Source organism: Vidua macroura, chromosome 3 (assembly GCF_024509145.1).
Source record: "Vidua macroura isolate BioBank_ID:100142 chromosome 3, ASM2450914v1, whole genome shotgun sequence".
NCBI lineage: Eukaryota > Metazoa > Chordata > Aves > Passeriformes > Viduidae > Vidua > Vidua macroura.
Window position 1 is genome coordinate 44,450,240 of NC_071573.1, and position 19,935 is coordinate 44,470,174.

The 19,935-nt window shown below is 36.4% G+C and overlaps 1 protein-coding gene across 1 annotated transcript in view; it reads left to right on the forward strand.

Moving 5' to 3' along the window:
- The window catches only part of THBS2 (thrombospondin 2), a 33,756-nt gene extending 15,493 nt beyond the window's left edge, over positions 1-18,263 (forward strand). Inside the window, exons 13-22 of the mRNA XM_053972409.1 lie at positions 224-442; positions 3,532-3,639; positions 5,424-5,583; positions 7,053-7,171; positions 7,613-7,847; positions 10,627-10,854; positions 11,343-11,614; positions 12,576-12,673; positions 14,886-15,025; positions 15,693-18,263. Of these exons, the coding sequence (XP_053828384.1) occupies positions 224-442; positions 3,532-3,639; positions 5,424-5,583; positions 7,053-7,171; positions 7,613-7,847; positions 10,627-10,854; positions 11,343-11,614; positions 12,576-12,673; positions 14,886-15,025; positions 15,693-15,700 (1,587 nt within the window). The 3' untranslated portion in view covers positions 15,701-18,263. The remainder of the gene's footprint in view (positions 1-223; positions 443-3,531; positions 3,640-5,423; positions 5,584-7,052; positions 7,172-7,612; positions 7,848-10,626; positions 10,855-11,342; positions 11,615-12,575; positions 12,674-14,885; positions 15,026-15,692) is intronic.
- The last annotated feature ends 1,672 nt before the right edge of the window (positions 18,264-19,935 follow it).

The following is a 19,935-nucleotide window of genomic DNA, read 5'->3' on the forward strand; positions in this document are numbered from 1 at the left end:
TGCTTTTAAAATAATGTCCATTTTTTCCTGTGGTTTGTTTTAATTATTTTCATTGTACATATTTGTTGGAGTTGTGAACTGAGAGAGCAGTATAATTTACTAACCACAATCTCAAAACAAAGTTTTCAGACCTCTAAATAACTGGTCTGATTTTGATGAAGCTGAGGCACACACAGCTGGCTGTGATTATCACGTTTCAGTGAATATGCTCTATCATTTATAGGTCTGTGACCCTGAGAATCCATGCAAGGACAAGACACACAGCTGCCACAAGTCTGCAGAGTGCATCTATCTGGGCCATTTCAGTGATCCAATGTACAAATGTGAATGTAGGACAGGTTATGCTGGTGATGGACGCATCTGTGGTGAGGATTCAGATTTGGATGGCTGGCCTAATAATAACTTGGTCTGTGCTGCTAATGCAACATACCACTGTGTGAAGGTAGGTGAAAAAGGTTGATAAAAATGCTATGTGTTAACAACATTTTCTCTTTTTTCTAAATAGTTGCGATTAACCCTTTTAGTTAATGAAGCTGGTGGTTGCTTTCAGTAAGCTTTGACTGTTACAGCATGCTCATTTTCTAGGAGATGCTGTGAAATTTGTATTCACTTAATCTGGTAAGACACAGTAAGGGATTCTCAAAATTAAATCCAGAGTCCTCTGCCTTGGATTTCTTCCTACTCAGAACACATGGACAATTGGGATGCTTGTGAATGGAGTTAGCACACTGAGCAGGAGTTGCCTAAAGCATGGGTGTGAAGCAACAGAGCTAGTGAGAATCAAACAGGGATCTCAGGGCCCAGGAGAGTGTGAAATCCTACCTGCGGGGCTTGTAAAAAAACACTGACAGCCATGTAAGGGCTAGAGTTCAAAATGCTGTCTTGAACTACCCTCATTTTTAAAGAGTTAAGCAGACCACATGCTGTGACAACTGGATTCAAAGCCTGAGATAATTTTTAACAATAGGAGCCTAATGAATATGACTAATTAGAGGAGTTCTCCTTATTGCAAAGGCTCACAGGAACAGGATGAGAGATGCAGCCTCTCTCACCCTTCAGAGAAGTGAAATCCCAGCTCTCGCCCTCTCAGGGGGAATCACCTGACCTGCCTGCCACCATTGGCTCTACACATGGCAAATGGGACCTATCCAATCTTGCTGTGCAGCTGTGCTGTTGTAGTGAACAATGAAACATTATTACACCAACGAGAAAAATCAGCATCAGGGTGCCTACAATGGTGGCATGTCAGTTTAGTAGGGTGTGTCCATGTGTGGTACGTTCCCTAGGACCTGGTTCTGTGCTCGTCTGAAGGACACAGTAAGTCCTTCTTGGTTTCATGGCCTGACCTTCCTTCCAATGGGAATTGCTCAGAAACGGTGAGCTTCCTTGTAGGTCTTACCCTGATGCTGTATGAAACCAGGCCCAAAAATTGTTCCACCAGTTTAACAGTGGCCCAAATAGCTAAAGGGGCAAAGGCACCCCCTGACAGGCAATTCCCTGGATCCTAGTTCTGAGTGGTGGCCTTGCTGATGGCTGAATGACAGGCACAATACAGAGGGACATACACTGTTGGCAGCAGCAAATTAAGCAAGTGGGATGGAGGCATTTTGTCAGAGTAGAAGGCATGTGCATGTGTTCAGTTTTAAACACCTACCTGTTGGGCCGCTGACAGCACTGGATTACCTGTGTATGTTCACTAGGCAGACACTCAAGTATTTTGCTAATCAGTCATGGCTGTAAGGGCAAGATTTTTCTCTTCTGAGGTTTCTGAGGGTTTCTTTTCCCAGATCTGAAACATTTTTGCTTCTCCTTCTCTGTGTTAAAGTGATCTGTCTATAAATCTTCTTGAAGTTCTAGCAAAAAAACTTCTGCTTAAGAAAAAAGTAGAAAGAAATACAAAAACTACTGAACTCTAGACTGCTGTAGTGGTTAAACAAATACAGACCAAGAGATTAGGAAAGTTTGAAATCAGACTGTTTGAGAGAATAAGTCACTCGTGTGCATCTGGGCTCTATCAGCCAAAGAGTTTCAGATATGGATGGAGATTTGGGCCTCAAATGTTGGTTGTCCTCACTGTAATTGATGTCTGTTCATTGTAGATTCAGCCAACTTAGCTGTTGCACTTCATATATATTTCTTTCAGTTCCTGTCATCAGAATTTGCACATATTCACTCTTGATGTAACACAAAGCATTAGTTTTGGTTAAATACAACATGCTGAGCCCATTCAGAAAAAACTGATTTCCAAAGATTGTTTAATGTTTTGTGTAATATGTGTTGATCTAATAGACACAAGTACTTCATTTAAGAGGACCTCTCCACCTGCCAAAAAAAAAAAAAAACCACCTTAAAAAAACCACAAATTTGCAGGCCCTTGTATTCTTTATAAAATATCCTAGTTGAGTAATTTGATTTTAAAAAGCTTCCTTCCTTGAGCTGATAATGATTGAAAATTAACTCTACTCTTATGACTATTTTCTTTCAATATTTCAAATTTTTTTTTGTATTACTGGTAACCAGTGTTGAGGTGGACAGTCAAGACTCTTCACAGGTATTTGATAAAAATGTTGGGGATTTGATATTTATCACAATATTTCCAGTACTCTTTCTTAAATTGTCTGTACTATTAGAACCACTGAGATTGAAAAGATCTGACTATAATTCTCATTTTTTAGAGTATGTATTACAAAAGAGATATTTGTGCACTCTTTTGTCAGATTCAGTTTTGGGTGAGGTAGATCTGGAATGTGAGTAAAAATGAGAATAACAGTGTTTTCATAGATGTATTTATTCATAGCAAGTGGTAGAATTGCAATCCATTTTAGCTGATTTTGGTATTTAAAAAAAGGCATAATAAAAGTTTGGCAAGCTATTTTACTTATTTTTCAGTGTAACTTAAGAATTGTTTATATAAATAATTCTTTACAAAGCTGTGATACAAAATAAAGAGATCTGTTTGAGTTTTATTTTTAAAGCCACAGGAGTGCAAAGGTACTGTTTTGCAGAACAATATAAAGACACTTTTTTCAAAATCCTTTCTTAGAGTGTTCCCCTTCATTCATGTGTAGTACTTTCCATTGCTGTGTAGTAAGTTTCCATATGAACAGCTGTTTCTGAAGACCTTCTCTTGGCTTGTTTTTTTATTTTTCTGGCAACAAAACCTGGTGATTTTTTTATGTAATCTTCAAATATATCTCATGAATAGTCTACAAAAAGTTGGTGTAAGAGTGCATGTCTGTGCGTGTGGTGTGTTTGTTCTTTGCTAGTTCCCTCTAAAATTTACTAGAAATGTCACACTAATAGCAGCTGGGAAATAGAATGATTTGCAGCTGCATTTCACTTACTTTACAATATGAATGCAGCAAATGAATACTACCTTTGCCAAAAAAAAAAAAAAACCAGGCACTTTAAAAGGTACTTTGCTGATTGCTCTTACTTTATAGTCTCTGGTGTACCATATCTACTCTTCTGCCCAGGCAAGTTATCCTGACATAATGTAAACATAATGTATTGATTCTTTCTTTTGTCCAGGATAACTGCCCCCTTCTGCCTAACTCTGGCCAAGAAGACTTTGATAAAGATGGCAAAGGAGATGCCTGTGATGAGGATGATGACAATGATGGTGTCGAAGATGACAAAGTAAGATGTGTATCTGTTTGCAGTATGTTTGACCTAAACACCTGATTTTAAGGAAAATCATTACAATAGATGTGAACTTTATTATTCAGAGCTTCAACTGAGTTATGCTGCACTTCATTCCCTGAATGATGTGTAATACAGAGTAAAGCTGTGTTCAGTCAAAGGAGAAGTAGTACTGTGCAGAGCAAAGCAGACTGGGGAACCCTAGGAACTACGTTCTCTGTATCGGTTTTGAGTTCAGTTATGTACATGAAAACAGTTTAATGGAAAGTGGTATTGGATTTTTTTATATTGTAATGGGAGAATGGCAAGTCTACTGTATTTGAAAAGCTGGTAAATATTATATATATGATGTTATTTTTATTCATTGTAACTTGTTTCTAAAACAACTATAAACACAGCCAGTATCAAAGGAAAATGATGGGAGGAAAAACCTAGCCTGGTTTATACTTTCCTTCAGATCTGCCCAGAAGACAAATTCATTTACCTGCAGACCCTAAAAGATAGCCACTTAGTCTAAAACTGTTGCCTTGTACAATCAACAGAAAGATAGAGGTACTTTGAGATTTTGCTTCACCCTGGCTTTTCAGAACATGTTTAGGATAAATGAATTTGTAGTAGAATTTTACTGTTCCTCTTTGTTCCCTTCAGAAGTAACCTAGATGCTCTAGAGCTTCAGATGGTTAAAGTTGGGTAAGAGCTGTGTTCATTTGGTCTCTATTTGGAAAAATTAAAAAAAACCCCAAATTATAATTTGATAAAGAAATATGATTTAGTAGGTGTATTTTTAAAATTGTAGCTAGAAATTGTTCTATGAACAACATAAGATTTTGTCTTGCCTCTATGTGTTGCCCCTGATTATATGAAAGGTATTTCTGGGGAATTTCAAGTATTGTGCTAAAAATTATTTCCTATAAAATGTGGGTTTTTTTCTATTTAGAGGAAAAAGAAGTTTAAAGACTTTATTTTTTTTTTTTCCTTATGACCTTCCTTCAGATTCTATGCTACTGATGTAGCCCTCACTTCCACTGTTTTGGTTTTCTTCCTTTCTTCTTTGCATTTCACATTGAGCACTTTCTTGTGCATGTGAAAAAGTCCATATACAATTTGGGAATGTGTGAAATGTAAGAATTATTCTTCTGGCACATTTTTAAATTAAAGTGATAGGAAGTGTTCAAAATTCCATTAAAATGTCTCAGGTAAAAAGATCTCTGGTAAATGAGAGTATTTAATTTTAACATTTTAAAAAACTTTTTACGTTTTATTATCTTGTTCAGAAGAGCACAACCAATAAAAAGTCAATACTTATCTAAATTGAAAAATCAAAATATGTGATATAAACTTGAAAATACTGACACTAGTTTGTTCCAAAAAAGTCAGAGTAACAATTCTAGTTGTTTCTTTTTTGTTTTTCGAAAGTTATAAAATGCAGCTGAAGTTGACCTGATTTTGCAACATACTCTGATTTTTTAAGTCCGTGTACCAATGATACACCTTTATTTACATGTCTGAGTACAGATCCAGTTCAAAATTCCTGTTGCTCTCCCTGTGAGATATGGAACACAATTCACATGTTTTGTACAAAACAGACAGTGAGCCAGGCAATCCAGATGCCATCCTGTTACCATCAAGACCTTCAGTATAGATACAGCTTGTCCATTAAAAAAATAATGGATCAATATTTGATTTTTGAATTCTGTCCAAGATGAACAGCAGTTACCACTTCATAGTATGTTCTCATGAATTGTGATTTATATTGTGAAATCTATTTTTTTTCTTACTAGGACAATTGCCCTCTTCTGTTCAACCCTCGCCAGTTTGATTATGACAAGGATGAAGTTGGTGACCGCTGTGACAATTGCCCCTATGTGCACAACCCTGCTCAGATTGACACAGACAACAATGGGGAGGGTGACTCGTGTGCTGTGGACATTGATGGAGATGGTATGATTTACCAGTTTTGAGAATTAGTTGCTATTCCACAAGTGCACTTTGCTTTACGTCCAGTAAAATGGGCTACTTGGTTTTATAAAATTTATAAAAATTTTATTTATAAAAGATGGGCTACTTGGAATAAAATTGGGTCTAGCAGCTCAAAAATGTAGAAGACGGAAGGCTGAAGTTCATTTGCCCTGTGTAGTATGGTTGTCCATGCAGTCCCTAAATGACTACAATTAATATTACAAAAGAATAAATCACAGTGAGTCTTTATCAGTGTAATCTTTAAAAAAGAAAAAAGCCAACTTTCTTTCATCTGTGTTCCAAAGTAATCAGGGTCTAATATAACACTTCTGTTGACTTTTCCTTTTCCTTTCAGGGAGGGAAAAGAACATCAGAACATTCACACAGTTAAGAAAATATCCATAGTAAAGTAATCTGCTTTTCTATGAATGTAGAAGTATGCAAAACTCACAGTAATCCAAATACACATTTTTTTGCATGTCTTAAAATATTGTTAGAAGTGCTTATTTCCTCTATCAGTACATTCCTTATAACCCCCACTTGATCAGAATTAAAATGGGAGAAAAGCACTTAAATATTGTTCAAAATTCATATCCATGTATCATTTCAAATGTATGAGAACACAGAAATACTAAAAGTTGAAGAAATCTAGCTTTGGGTTTTAAACATTTGGATGTTTATCTGACTCTAGCTTCTGAACATTTGGAAGTTCTCTCATCCTCCTTCTGATCATCAGGTTCATACTAGTACTCATGGTAGTTCTGCATTTGAAGAAAAATTCAATCATGTTATTGGCTGAAAGATTATGCAAATATACAGGGACGATGTAATACAGGGAAGGGTCCTTGTATCTTTCCCAGACAGATACACCGATATGTGTTTGTTTCATCTTACAATTTTGAAGTGAACTGTTGGTTTTATAATGAAGTTTCCTGAGGAAGAACAGTTTCTTTTGAAAATTTTACATGCTATACAATTAATGATGCACATGTCCTGCTAAAATTATTTAATGCTGAGGCAGCTGAACATTAATACAGTTGTTTCTATACAAAAGTTCAGAAGTTTGAACCTGACATAGCTGTGCATTCCATGCCATTTCTTAGAGTGGGGGAATAAAATCCAAACCAAGTCATTAAAAAAAAATACCCCAGCCCTTTACCTGTTATTCAATGAAAAGGACTAAATTCTAAGACATAATCAACCTTTATTCTTCCATAGGAAAATAGATACAGAAAACTTTGTCATAATAAGAAAAATTGAACTGATATAATATTTTTTTTCTAATATTAGTTTTAACTATTTGTAGCAATGATGTTGTAGCAATCAGGAAGATTATGAGCCCCTTAAGAGCCTTACTTCTTCACTGGTGATTCCTGCAGTCTATGGCTGTCTGTGTTGTATGTTGTATCATTTTGATTTTTTCAATATTTTGTTGGATTTTTTTCTCCTAGACATTTTTAATGAACGAGATAATTGCCCTTATGTCTACAACACAGACCAGAGTGATACAGATGGTGATGGAGTTGGTGATCAGTGTGATAATTGTCCATTGATGCATAATCCAGACCAGGTAAATGATGAATATAGTGTCCTTAATGGTAACATCAAAACAAGGGCAGAAAAAAGACCACAGGAATAGGATAGGAATTGCTATCAGTCCCTGTACTGAACAGCTGAAAAGGTGGATCTATATTGCTCACTTTCACTTTTCATATTGTGAGATCCCTTTGTATCAGATGAAGGGGAAGTACAGTGATGATTACTTTAATCCATCTGCAAGTAAAGCCCTGCCCTGCAAGTATCCTGGGGACCAGATCTTACCCAATGACAGAAGAATAAGTTGCCATACTAGCTTGAAGTTATGCTTGTGCGTTTAGCACAAGGTTGTCATTGTGCTATTTGTCACTACAGAAGCCCTTGAAGAGAAGTGTTGAACAGTTAAGTACCATGCTGTACTTTTGTATTGAGTAAAAATAATAAAATGACTCTGTACAATTCTTTTTTGGGGTAGACTGATGCCGATAATGACCTTGTTGGTGACCAGTGTGACAATAATGAGGACATAGATGAAGATGGCCACCAGAACAACCAGGATAACTGCCCTTACATCCCCAACGCTAACCAGGCTGACCACGATCAGGATGGTAAAGGAGATGCCTGTGATCCTGATGATGACAATGATGGTGTCCCAGATGACAGGGACAACTGCCGCCTCAGATACAATCCTGAGCAGGAGGACTCAGATGGTAAGAGCAAGGTCATATGAATTTCATCTAATTCTTAGTATCTGATTTTGATCTTGGAGTATTAACATTTGGAGAAGAGAGACTTCATGTCAAACTGAGCTGCTTTTGACATTTGAGAGACCATGGAATTAAATGGAACTGAACTGGTCAGTTTGGTCAAGGGTTAGAGCACTAGGAAACATCTTTGACAGGAGCTCAAACATGCATATTATTTTCACATTTAATTGAAATATTAAAAGTGTCAGAAAATATTTCAAATAGTTTGAATTACAAATGCCTTAAAAAATGAAAAGTGAGTTGTTTCACTTTCCATCTGAAAATTAAAATGGAAAAAAATTATTTACTGCTCTGCTTTATTTTGAAAAACAGACTATTTCTTCAGGATTTCTTAAGTCTGTCTTTTTTTTTTTTTTTTTTTGACTCCTGAGCAGCTTTTCTCAAATTTTCTTTACAGACTGCTTTAAATATGTCTTCATATACATGCCGCAGTTTAAAAAATGGATATGTAATTGCCCTTTTTTCCTCTTTTTTTTTTTTTGTAAAATGATGTTGGTCACCTCAAACAGTACTTCTCTGTGCTTGGCATTATTTAAATAATTAAATAGAGATAGTTTCACAATTATTATTTTAATTTTGAAAATGTTTATGATCCTTTAAAAAGCACCAAATATGTTTACAATAATGACCCTTGCAACAAATGCAGGTAAGCAATTTCTGTTCCAAGTTATACAACTTGCTGGAGCCGTTCCATGGCTGTGCTGTAGAAATTGAAAGCAGAATTTATTACCTACACAATATGTTTTTATGTACATTTAGAAAGATAAAATGCTGAGCCTTGTCTGATTTCCTGCTATGACAACTGCTGTCAGTAGGAAGTTTCTGGTTGGTAGTCAGTAGTAGCTCTTAATTTAAATAACCTTTCAGCCCTATATGTGTCCAAAATATCTTTGTATTTGCCAGTCCCTGGAATAGCCTCTTAATTTCATAAATCCAGAATCAGGGTGACCAAAAGCTGAGATAGTTTAAGTCATCCATTAACTGGTTCTTGTAAAGGAAACTACATTGATGTATGGATTAACGATTCAGAAAAAGTAGATATTTAATTAATTTAGCCAGCTCATTACTGTCATTAGCAGCAGGTCCAACAGAAATTTTGGAAAAAGGGTAAATAAAGCCAAAAATTGCTCCCTTGCTCTTGAAGATGAGAGTTTTAGCACATAAAGATGAGGCCCTGGAGAGAGCTGTTGGATATGACTGGGTAAACAAACACTTTTTAACTTTCCTTGACAGGGAATGAATGTTGTCAGCAGCAACTCACTACCAAATGAGCATCAGCTGGACTTTTAGTGAATAATTAGATTCTTCTGTGAATTATCTCGTTGATTTGGCAAAGGAAACAAAATATGAAATTAATTCCCTTTTCTCCAATGAGTGCTAAGACGAACAGGTAGAGGAACACACAGCTAGTCAGGATTTGGAGTTGTCTATGGCAGATATCCAGGGTGGAAAATGGGACCATTTTACCACATATGAGTTGCAGAGAGCCCTGAGATACTAGGTGTTTCAATTTTCTCTAATTACTCTTTTCTTTTTGGCTGTTGCCTAAATCTCATTCTGTTTTTTGTCTGAAAGCTCCATATTTGTAATTCTGTGTTGGTTAGTCATGGTAACGTAGCTTTCCATTTTTTCTGTGAAACATCTTGTAGTAAGTCAGTATTGACTGAGTTGGGTCATTGCTATTTCCCACTGTGTTAATTCCCATGTTCTTAGAGCAGTCATAAACACTGGGGTTGGGGGGGGAACCCAAAAAACAGATGCTCTGCTACGTGAGGATAGAAACAAATTAGTTGGCAGCACTGGTTTTGCATTAGTACCCGATGTAATATCCAGTGGTTTCTGTTGTAAAAGTTGGAGCCATATGGGAATTTGATTCTATACTTGTCTAGCCCAGCTTTTCTACATTATTTTCAGATCTTTGTGCTATTGTATGCCATGGAATAATAGTCATTGGCAATGAGCTTTTTTTATAAATGCCTCCTTTCACTTCTTGCTCTTTGAGGCAAATCGAGTATCCTGGTGTCCATTAATATTACAGGTAAACTAAGAAAGAAAATAATTTTTAGTTTTTCTAAAATATTTAGTGTAGTAGAAGTGTGGAGCAGAAGCACAGCTATAGATGAGCTGTACATTTTGTTCTCCAAAAAACTTCCTGTGATCCATATAACAAAACTTTAATTTTTTCACTCTTCTGAGGCTAGTCCTGTTGAATGCAGTGCTGCCTTCTTTTCTCATGCATTTTTCTGAAGCACTATGTTATTTATAAGTCAAATTGCTCTATATACAAGTGAAAGAGTGGCTAAGCATGCATATTTTACTGCAACATTCTTCCCCCTTTCTTTGACATAGAGGTGACACATCTCCAATCTGTGGCATCTTAGATGGATTGTTACAGAAAGAATCTCAAGACAGTGATAAGAGTCTGAAAAATAGTTTAATATGATCAACAATATATAAATATTTAGTAATGTATAATATTTAATGATGTGTGGAAGATTAAAATTTTAATGCTATTCTTTGAATTGATTTGCACAGCACATATTAAAATGTGGTGTTGTATCCACATCTGGAACAAATCAAACTGAAAATGTAATGCAAGCATTAGTGAATTACATTGATGCAGCAAACTTCCAACTTTTCCCACCCTGATTCCAAAGTGGTGTATAAAGTGGGGCTGGATAAATTGTTAACAATTGCCTCTGCTTATTCACATTACTTACAGGTGATGGCAGAGGTAATATTTGCAAAGATGACTTTGACAATGACAATGTTCCAGATATCTATGATGTGTGCCCTGAAAACAGTGCCATTAGTGAAACTGATTTCAGAAAGTTCCAGATGGTCCCGCTGGACCCCAAGGGAACGGCTCAGATTGATCCCAACTGGGTTATTCGCCACCAAGGCAAGGAACTGGTACAGACTGCTAACTCTGATCCTGGAATAGCTGTAGGTGAGTATCAGATGTCATCATCTTTGGAAAAGTAACAAGTGATTCTGTGATAAGGAAAGGGAAAAAAAAAGGTCAGTAAAATGGTAGAAATTTAGGAAAAAAGGTACATAAATGCACTTTTTTGGTGCTGCAAATGTTGGACTAACGATAGATGCAGTGTATATGCCCAAAGTATAAACAGCTCAATGCTGCCTGCATTTTTTTGTCCATTCATCTCATCAGTGACTGTAACATACATAAAATACACTAATGAAAAAGTTTTGTAAGTATAGTGCCTGCTGTCTTCAATGCCCCTTGTAAGCCAACTTATTTCTCTCCAGAAATCTTCATGCAGGCAAGTGTAATTACCTCCACTTCTACAGGTGGGGAAACTGAGAAATACCACTTGCGTCTCCTGCCAAAATTCAGGATGTAGATGGGACTCTGGGGTGTGTGTAACTGGACCCAGCATTGTAACTCAATGATTTGTCTCTCTTGTCGTCTTCCAGGCTACGATGAGTTCAGCTCTGTTGACTTCAGCGGGACGTTCTATGTTAACACAGATCGTGATGATGACTATGCTGGCTTTGTGTTTGGCTATCAGTCCAGCAGTCGCTTTTATGTTCTGATGTGGAAGCAGGTCACTCAGACCTATTGGGAGGACAAACCCACCAGGGCTTATGGCTATTCTGGTGTGTCACTCAAAGTAGTGAATTCAACAACTGGTACTGGTGAGCGCTTACGAAATGCTCTCTGGCACACAGGAAACACCCCTGGACAGGTGAGAGATTTAATTTAGACCAACAGTGCATGACTAATATTTTAAAAATAAAGGACATGTTTCAAAAATAATTTCCTTTCACACCTCAATTTTTGCAGATGTTTATCAGTTTTTCTTCAATTCCCTTATTAGTAGTGTCAATAGTAACACATGCGTTGTATTTCAAAGACAATCACATAAAAGGGGGATGAGGTGTGATCAAAAGAAAGATGAGAGAGATATCTCAGTTACGCACAGATCCTTTGTCTGTATTGGCACTTGCTTATTTGGTGTTCCAGCTTGTTTTAATTATACGTGGTTTAGAGTACATTGACAGAAAAAGAGAAAAGACATTGAAAAAAGAGAGAAAAACTTCTGCTGTTCTAATAGGGTCCAACCGTGAAGAAACTTGTGCATTTTGGAAATCAGGTTAGTATGGCTTCATGTGTGGATAGGAATTCACAGGACTGTAACTGAGTGGAAATTTTTAAGGAGCAGCCACAGGCAGTAACATCTGTGCAAACTGCAGTTCCTGTCCCTCACTGGAGGCACTCATTCAGCATCAACTTTGTCAGCCTGGTTGTGTGTATGTGCAAACCTGAAGAGTTCCAGAAGCATTTGGACAATACTTTTGGACACATGATGTGACCCTTGGGAACGGTCCTTTGCATGGCCAGGAGTTGGATTTGATGATCCTTGTGGGTCTTTTCCAATTCAGCTGATTCTGTGATGTCATAAGGGAAGTCAAGGTTCAATGCCATAATGGTCTTCAGTGACTCTAGCTATGAAACTGCAGGTGAATAATTGATCGACAGTTTAAGACAGAAATTTCCATTACTCTCACCCCATAAAAGAAGTTTTTTGATGATACAGTCAAATGTTTCACACTCTTCAGAAAGTAAGCTTTGGCAGTTGTTGTGGTGGATGTAGAGTTACTGGGGCATGGTGTGTTTCTAATAAGGCATTTGTATTCCTACTGTAGGTGCGTACTTTGTGGCATGATCCCAAGAACATTGGCTGGAAAGATTATACTGCTTACAGGTGGCACTTGATTCATAGGCCTAAAACAGGATTAATAAAGTAAGAAGTATTTCTGTACCTCTACATTTTCTAGTAGCAATGCTTTTGTCTCTTTTGATTTAAAAGCTATATTATCAGTTTCATTGTTGTTTCTGATAATTATGTTACTTCTATGACAGTTTGTCCAATATCTTGGGAACATTTTATTATCTTCAGAATAATTTATTTTCCTTTTCAGATGTATTTAATTTAGTCTGGATGGTTCAATATTTACATCAGCTAAATACCCTTAAATTAAAGAAAAAAAAAAAAAAGGCCTCTTTCTCAATAGCTTTTCTGTAAGGAGACCAAAAATTCCTGCGCAAAACTCAAAGCAAGATTAGAACATGAGATTGCTCCCCAGCCTGTGGGATTTCAGTGGATGAAAATAATTATAAACATGAGCATTGCCTCAGGGAAGTAGGCCAAGGGCCTGTCTACTTCAGCATCCTGTCTCCTGTAGTGGCTTACACAAGGCACTGCAGAAGTGGCCATGAGCACATCTGTAATGCACACAAGGAGCTGTGGCAAATGACTTTCTGTAGAACCCAGCTGTTTAGCTGATGTTTCAAAGACTGAGCATTAACTGCTCATGTCAGTTTTATCTTCTACTAACTACTGGAACTGTAAAGGATATTTTTCCTGGGGTAGAGTCAGACCTTACCCCCAAAGGTCTTGCTTGTGCTTACGTGCAGGAGGTTTTCATTTGTCTGTGAAAGACAAAGTGTAGACAAATTAGGATAGACTAAGTTACGTGGTTTTTGTAAAGAAAGAAGTTTCTTTATGCTTCAGTGTATTGCAGTGCAAAGCATTGACTGATATAGGTCAAAAAGAAACTTGATTTTTTTTTTTCCATTTATGTTGCTGTTTACCTGTAAATTGCTTTACACAATCTACATACTGTCAGACAAAAGATGTTACCACTGGTATCACATTATATTAATCTAGCATGGCAAATTCTGTAGTTTGGGGCATTCAATTCCTTCATACTTTAGGGTGTTCTGATAGAAAATGAATTAATTATTTTTTTCACTAATGAAGCCATGAAACAACTTATTTGTACAGAAATATCAATTCCATATGAACATGATAAGAGCTATGTAATTTTTTTGGTGGGTTGAACAAATTATTAAACTGTTTCCATATGTTTTGGGTTCTTGATATTTTGAGAATTATATTAAATAGGATTACATGAACATGAAAATCTGTCATTTTTTTTTACTCTTCTTTTCACCATCCATTCCTGATCTCAGGAAGCAGTTTCATACTTGTCTTTGTGCTCTTTTCAGGAAACAAAACACTTTATTACAAGTGCTGGACATGCATTTCTGTCTAAACAGAAATCTGCTCCTACCTAACCACTGAGTTCTAGGAAGCTGCTCAAGGGTTGTCATCCTCATGTGAAGCCATCTTGCTGTGTATAACTAATGCATTGTCAATTGAAGCAGGACAATAATCCCTGACTCCAAAGACTAGTCAAATTAACAAACTATAGAGTAATTTCTCATTTGGCCAAGGAGACTGAGATCCAAGTTTGCGGAAATGCAGTCTCTCTGATAAAGAAAGGAAATGAAGTGCTGGCTTTCAAGGTCTTTTGTCTCCAGAGTCAATGCCTGAAATACTAAAAAAGACCTCCAAGAACCAAAGAAACCAAGTTCTGCTTTTACAGTATATTATTAGTCTAGCTTTTTGTGTCCAAATCCTTCCAGCTTTCATTAAGCTCTTAAAATGTCTGAAATTGAAATTCAGCATGTCTCCAGTTAATGCTTTGTTTGACTAAAGGGATGGTTCTTCCAATTTCTGATGTTGGTCCTTGCACCTAAAGATAAATAAATCAGCTGTTCACACAGCTGCAAAGACAGCTTTGTTCAGTGATGTGACAAGGTTTTGTGCTAACCCCTGAGTTCACTGGGACAGGGGCTTATCAGTGAATGCTAGTACATGACATAGTTCATTCCAGGAGACATGACTCTTCTAAATAAAGAACTGGGAAATCTTTTGCAGATGGTGTGCATGAAAACACTAAAGGAGCAGTCCCACTGCTCCTGATTAATGTGTTATGGCTGCCAGCCACGTGGGTGTGAGATAGAGATGAGAAGTGATCCCTACAATGAGGTTGGGTTTTCTGGTGCCTTGTTAAAATTAATTCTGTTCCAGTTTTTAGAGACTGTTACCAGCTGTTACACTGGATGCTGTATTATCCTCCTTGTTTAATTTATGTTCTTCTTTTCAGAGTTCTGGTTTATGAAGGGAAACAAGTCATGGTGGATTCTGGACCAATCTATGATACAACTTTTGCTGGTGGACGATTAGGTCTTTTTGTCTTCTCTCAAGAGATGGTCTATTTCTCTGACCTCAAATATGAATGCAGAGGTTAGTTACAAAATATGTCTGGAAGATGCTTAAGCCTTTCATAACTCGTGGAACAAGCACGAAGTGTCTAAATGAAAAGTATCCTCTAAATGAAAAGCAATCTGTAATATCATAGCATGGTATAAACCTTTGGTGAAATGCTGTGAATGCCCCTTGCCCCTAGAATAATTCCAATTTGAATAATAAACCCCAGATGTTTAATACTATCCACCTGGAAAAATGAGGTGGAAACTTCTGAGAAAGACTTGCTTAGAATTCTCTCTGTATATCCACTGTCCTCTGTAGGCTATTTCAGTATGTCCTGCAGGCAGAGAGATACTTCTGGATCACCCCTCTTTCAAAAGGCATGGAAAAGAGAGCAGATACCTTTAATGAGCATGTCTGTCTGTAATGCTTTGTCTGAAATGTTTTGAAATACAGATAATGCTTTTCTAGGTTTTCTTGTATATTATTTTGTGCAGCTAGATGCATAGCTGCACATACACATGCTTGTCTCTTTCTATATGTAGGCACATGTGTTTTTATATAAATATCCTCCTGTTTGTAGGAAAATGAACAGAAGGCATTGTGCTGCATCTTTTAAGTGTATCATGGTGGAGTTCTTGTTTGATTAACTTCCTAACCAAAAAAAAACCCAATCACAATTAATTTTTCCCTTTTCTTTCAGATGCTTGAGCAATGGTTGCTGCATTAGCAAAGTACCAGCAAAGTACTGTAGATGCTATGCAACCCAGACACCTCAGTACACCCTGGTACTCCCAGTTTCTATTTTTGTGTACCTCCTGTCCTATTTCCTCAAGCTCCACTCTCCAGGATCCTCCCAGCTGCCAGGAGTGTTTCAGCCACCCTTCCACCCAAGTGCCTTCTCAGAGCCAGGATTAATGAAACCTAAACGTGAACGTCGGACCCACCACTGAAGCAAAAGCAGATTGATACATTAGAACATTTTTGTAGAGTGAAAACGTTTCTTTACTTGTCTTTTTTAAAGAATGACGTTTACATATAAAAATGTAATTACTTAATGTATTTATATATATGGAGAAAAAGAGGGGGGATGATGATTATCAGTTGTTATGTTTAAGTGAGGAAAAATGTGTCTTAATTTTTTGGATATATGGTTGATACTTCCTAGCTCTGATCAACACTGGACTTCAGTAACACAGAGCTTCTGGGTCTAATTTTAGCAAAGTAATGGAGGGCCACACCAACAGTGAAAATTACTTTGGATATTAAAGATCAATTATAAACATCTCTTGATTCAAAAAGGTGCTTAGTTGATAAGGATGCTCTTAGTAACACTCTTTAAAATTATTAATGGTAGAACTGTCAAATTTGCAACCTAAAGCATTTAGTAGGGGCTTTATTTAGGCCAAACAGAATTGAACTAGAAACTCTCATGTGAAAGGGGAGAGTGATTCATTTAAACATCTGAAGCTATCACTATTGTCTGACTTTCAAAAAATTATTTCCAGTTGTCCTGTTTTCATCATATTCTGCATTGCTTTGTAATAAAGAATATACCATGACTATGTGGAGCAAAATGAACCTGAACCACTTTTCCACCTCTGCTGCAAAAAGCACTTTGACATCCTGAATCCTGATGTGGGTTTTTGAAAAGGTGGTAACGCTGCCATTACTTAATTTGGTAACATATGAATTTAAGGTTCCATTTATAAATATTTCGTTAGTATTTATTGTGATTATCACACCAAGCTACCTTCTCTGATAATTGATTTTAAAGCATATAATCCATCAATAATACACAAATAATAATAATCCATAAATAAATTCACAAATAATGGTATTTTAAAGCTATTTTTGAAAGCATATAACGATATGTAGATATTGTCAAAGCATGGCCCACACTTAAGTATAGTTCCATGGGTTATAGTCATGTATACTTTAAAGTTAAATGAATAATAATGAATTTACAAATGGAACCTTAATATATATCCAGTTACCCTAATTTTAACATTTTTGTATTGTTACCTATGTCTGCTGTATATAGAACTTCTTAAATAATGCTGAAGGGGTACCAGTGTTTATTCTAAACAGATACAACAGTTACTCAGATAAACAATAGTATAGACATGTTTAACATTTTTGTTTTGTTTAAGATTTATGAGCTTCCTTCATAAAAAGAACACAGGCTGGTGTAATTTTATTCATAGATGGGATACCTGATGGAAGAATACAGTACCTCTGCCTTCTTCTAGGGCACTGTGAACTAAATGTTGAATCAACTTTTTCTCCTTTGAAATAGATTTTGTGGCTATATTCATTAGAAAGGAATCAACAGTTGCTGGCTTTATTGCACATTTTATAGTATTAATATTATCAAATATTTTATTTCAGGTTATTTTGTTGCTGGTTTTTCTTTTGTTTTGGATTTTTTTGTTGTTTTTTTTTTGTTGTTGTTTTCACCTCATGAAGAGGTTTTTAAATATTTGTTTATTTTAGTGTTTAAAATGACATCCCCAGTTTCCAAGCAGAAGGGAGGATGACCTCATTAAATATAATGAGTAATGGCTGTGTAGGGTTTTTTGTTTTGTCAGACAGAGACATCAGTTTAGGGATGAAGATGTTAATATTTGGACTGTATCATAATTTTCCTATTCTATGTAAATTATTTATGATGGGTTTTTTAATTTCTTTTTCTTTTTTTTCTTTGCAAGTGTGTGTGAGAGAGTGAGACTGATGAAATTTCATTTTGTTTTGCCAAAGATTGTAAATAATTATTTATTTGTTTACAAGGACAGACATTTATCAATTGGTGTCCTGATTCATTTAGTCAGATCCTCATTTTTATATATATATATATATATATATATATATATATATATATATATATAAAGAAATCAATAATAGGAAATAAACTGTAAAAAGGTTTTATAATCCAAAATCTCTTTACCTTTTTTATAGTTACAGTTTTTCTTCAAAGAAAACATTCCATTCCGCTAAGCCCTTAGCTAAACCTCTTGCCTCGCTGTAAACCAATTCATTTCAAGCAAACCAAGAAATCTGTTGCTTTGCTAAAAAATCACTGATTGTCTTCTAAGTTTGTAAACAGCAGGTTTCCTAGTATCTCTGACAATTCATCATTCCCCATGAAGTCTTTATCTGGCAAACAATCATAGATTTTATTTATAGCATTGTGAATGAGAAATTTTGGTCCTGCTTCTCTGTATTGTGTCTTGGCCCATGTGTTTGAACAAATACATCTTATTTTGCAACTGCTGCTTCTCTGAGTCCCATCTGAGTCACTGGGATTCGTTGGTGTGAGTGGGGATTGCCTTCCTGCTGGAGAATTTCAGGAACCAGTGCATCATCACAAACCAAAGATAATAAAATACAATAAAATAATTCTTAGCGTGAGACATCTTTCCTATGACTATAAACAACTCGCAGGGAGGGGAATTTGAATTGCTTTAGGAAAAATAATGCTGAGCATGTCAAAATGCCAGTTTTGAACTGTGAACACAACTTCTAACTTTTCTTGGCCTTACAAATACCCCAGCTATTTGGTTTCCTTGGCTTTTGATTCCCATGAGAGTACTTGATTACACAAGATAGCCAGGTATCCTTCAGTACATTTATTGGTGAGTCCTTTAAACAATACAAATGTTCAATCTTGTAGACAGCTGCAAGGATATCAATGACTGACCTTATTCAGCTAATAGAGTGTGATCAAGAACTTATTGTCCACTTTCTCAAGAGTTTACAAAACTCTTTGGTATGGATCTTCATGAGAGTTTTGAACATGAGCACTTATGGTTCTGTGGGGAAAAAATCTCTTCATGCATCAAACAACCCCCCACAAAACTAAAGACAGGAAAATAAAATTACTGGAAACGTGTGAAAACGTAACAGCAGCACTTTAGCACTAATACAGGGTCTCTCAGAAAAACAGAAGGGAAGGACCAAAAAAAGCAAAATTGCTGTGAACAAGCAGGTTCACCTACAGCAGTGGCATCCTCTAACTTGTGACCATTGCTCTACCTTGTTTAAGACTTTTGAATATACTCAAAAGTATTTGCATAATCTGGTTAAAATACATATTTAAAAATTATACAGAGTCTGCACATATGGTTCCCAAAAAGAGATGGGTATGGAAGAAGGTCTGAAATTCCTGTGGAGAGGCTGTTTTTTCTCACAAGGGGAAGCTGAGTAGAGTAGGTGAGGGTTCTGCCACTAATATATGAGTAATACTAGGCAGATTTTTTTTCACTTCCCTGGGCATCATGTTCCCACCTAGTAAAATTTCCTCACCTTTAAAATACTTGTTATATCTTGTGTGTATCTAACTGGTTTTGGGCCAGCTAGAAAACCAGGAAATCCTGAAATCCTGAAACCTTCCTAAAATTAAGTTCTGATGAGACTTCTTGACCTCTTTTAAAATGTGGGAGTTTTGGGTAAACTTCAGATAAATCACTGAATTCTGAAAAGTTAAGATGAGCTCACAGTATTTAAGGATTTGTCCATTATAAGAGAAGCAGATTTGTCATGTTTTCTTCCAGAAAGAAAGGCAATAATTCCACCCAAGGATTATACCTGTGATTTTGCACATCAGGCAGACCAAATAATACATCATGAATACTAACATACGTGTGTACTCCCTGCTAGCTACACCATGGGACAGGAGCTGCACAGACTATCACGGTCAGTGGGCCAAAACCTCACCTTGGTCAGTTCAGTGGGAGTTTTGCTTGAGTGATAGCTGGATGAGAGTCAGTGTTTCGTTTGTGCTGCAGATATCCACAGAGCAAGAGCTCTAATGCTTGAATGGGAACATCTGCTCTCCAAAGCCATTTGAAAAAGAAAAAAACAAAAAAAACTATGTAATAACTTGGCACAGCATTGTTTCCATTGTGGAGAAGACCACCCTTGTAGATCAGGAAGGGGGACTTTGA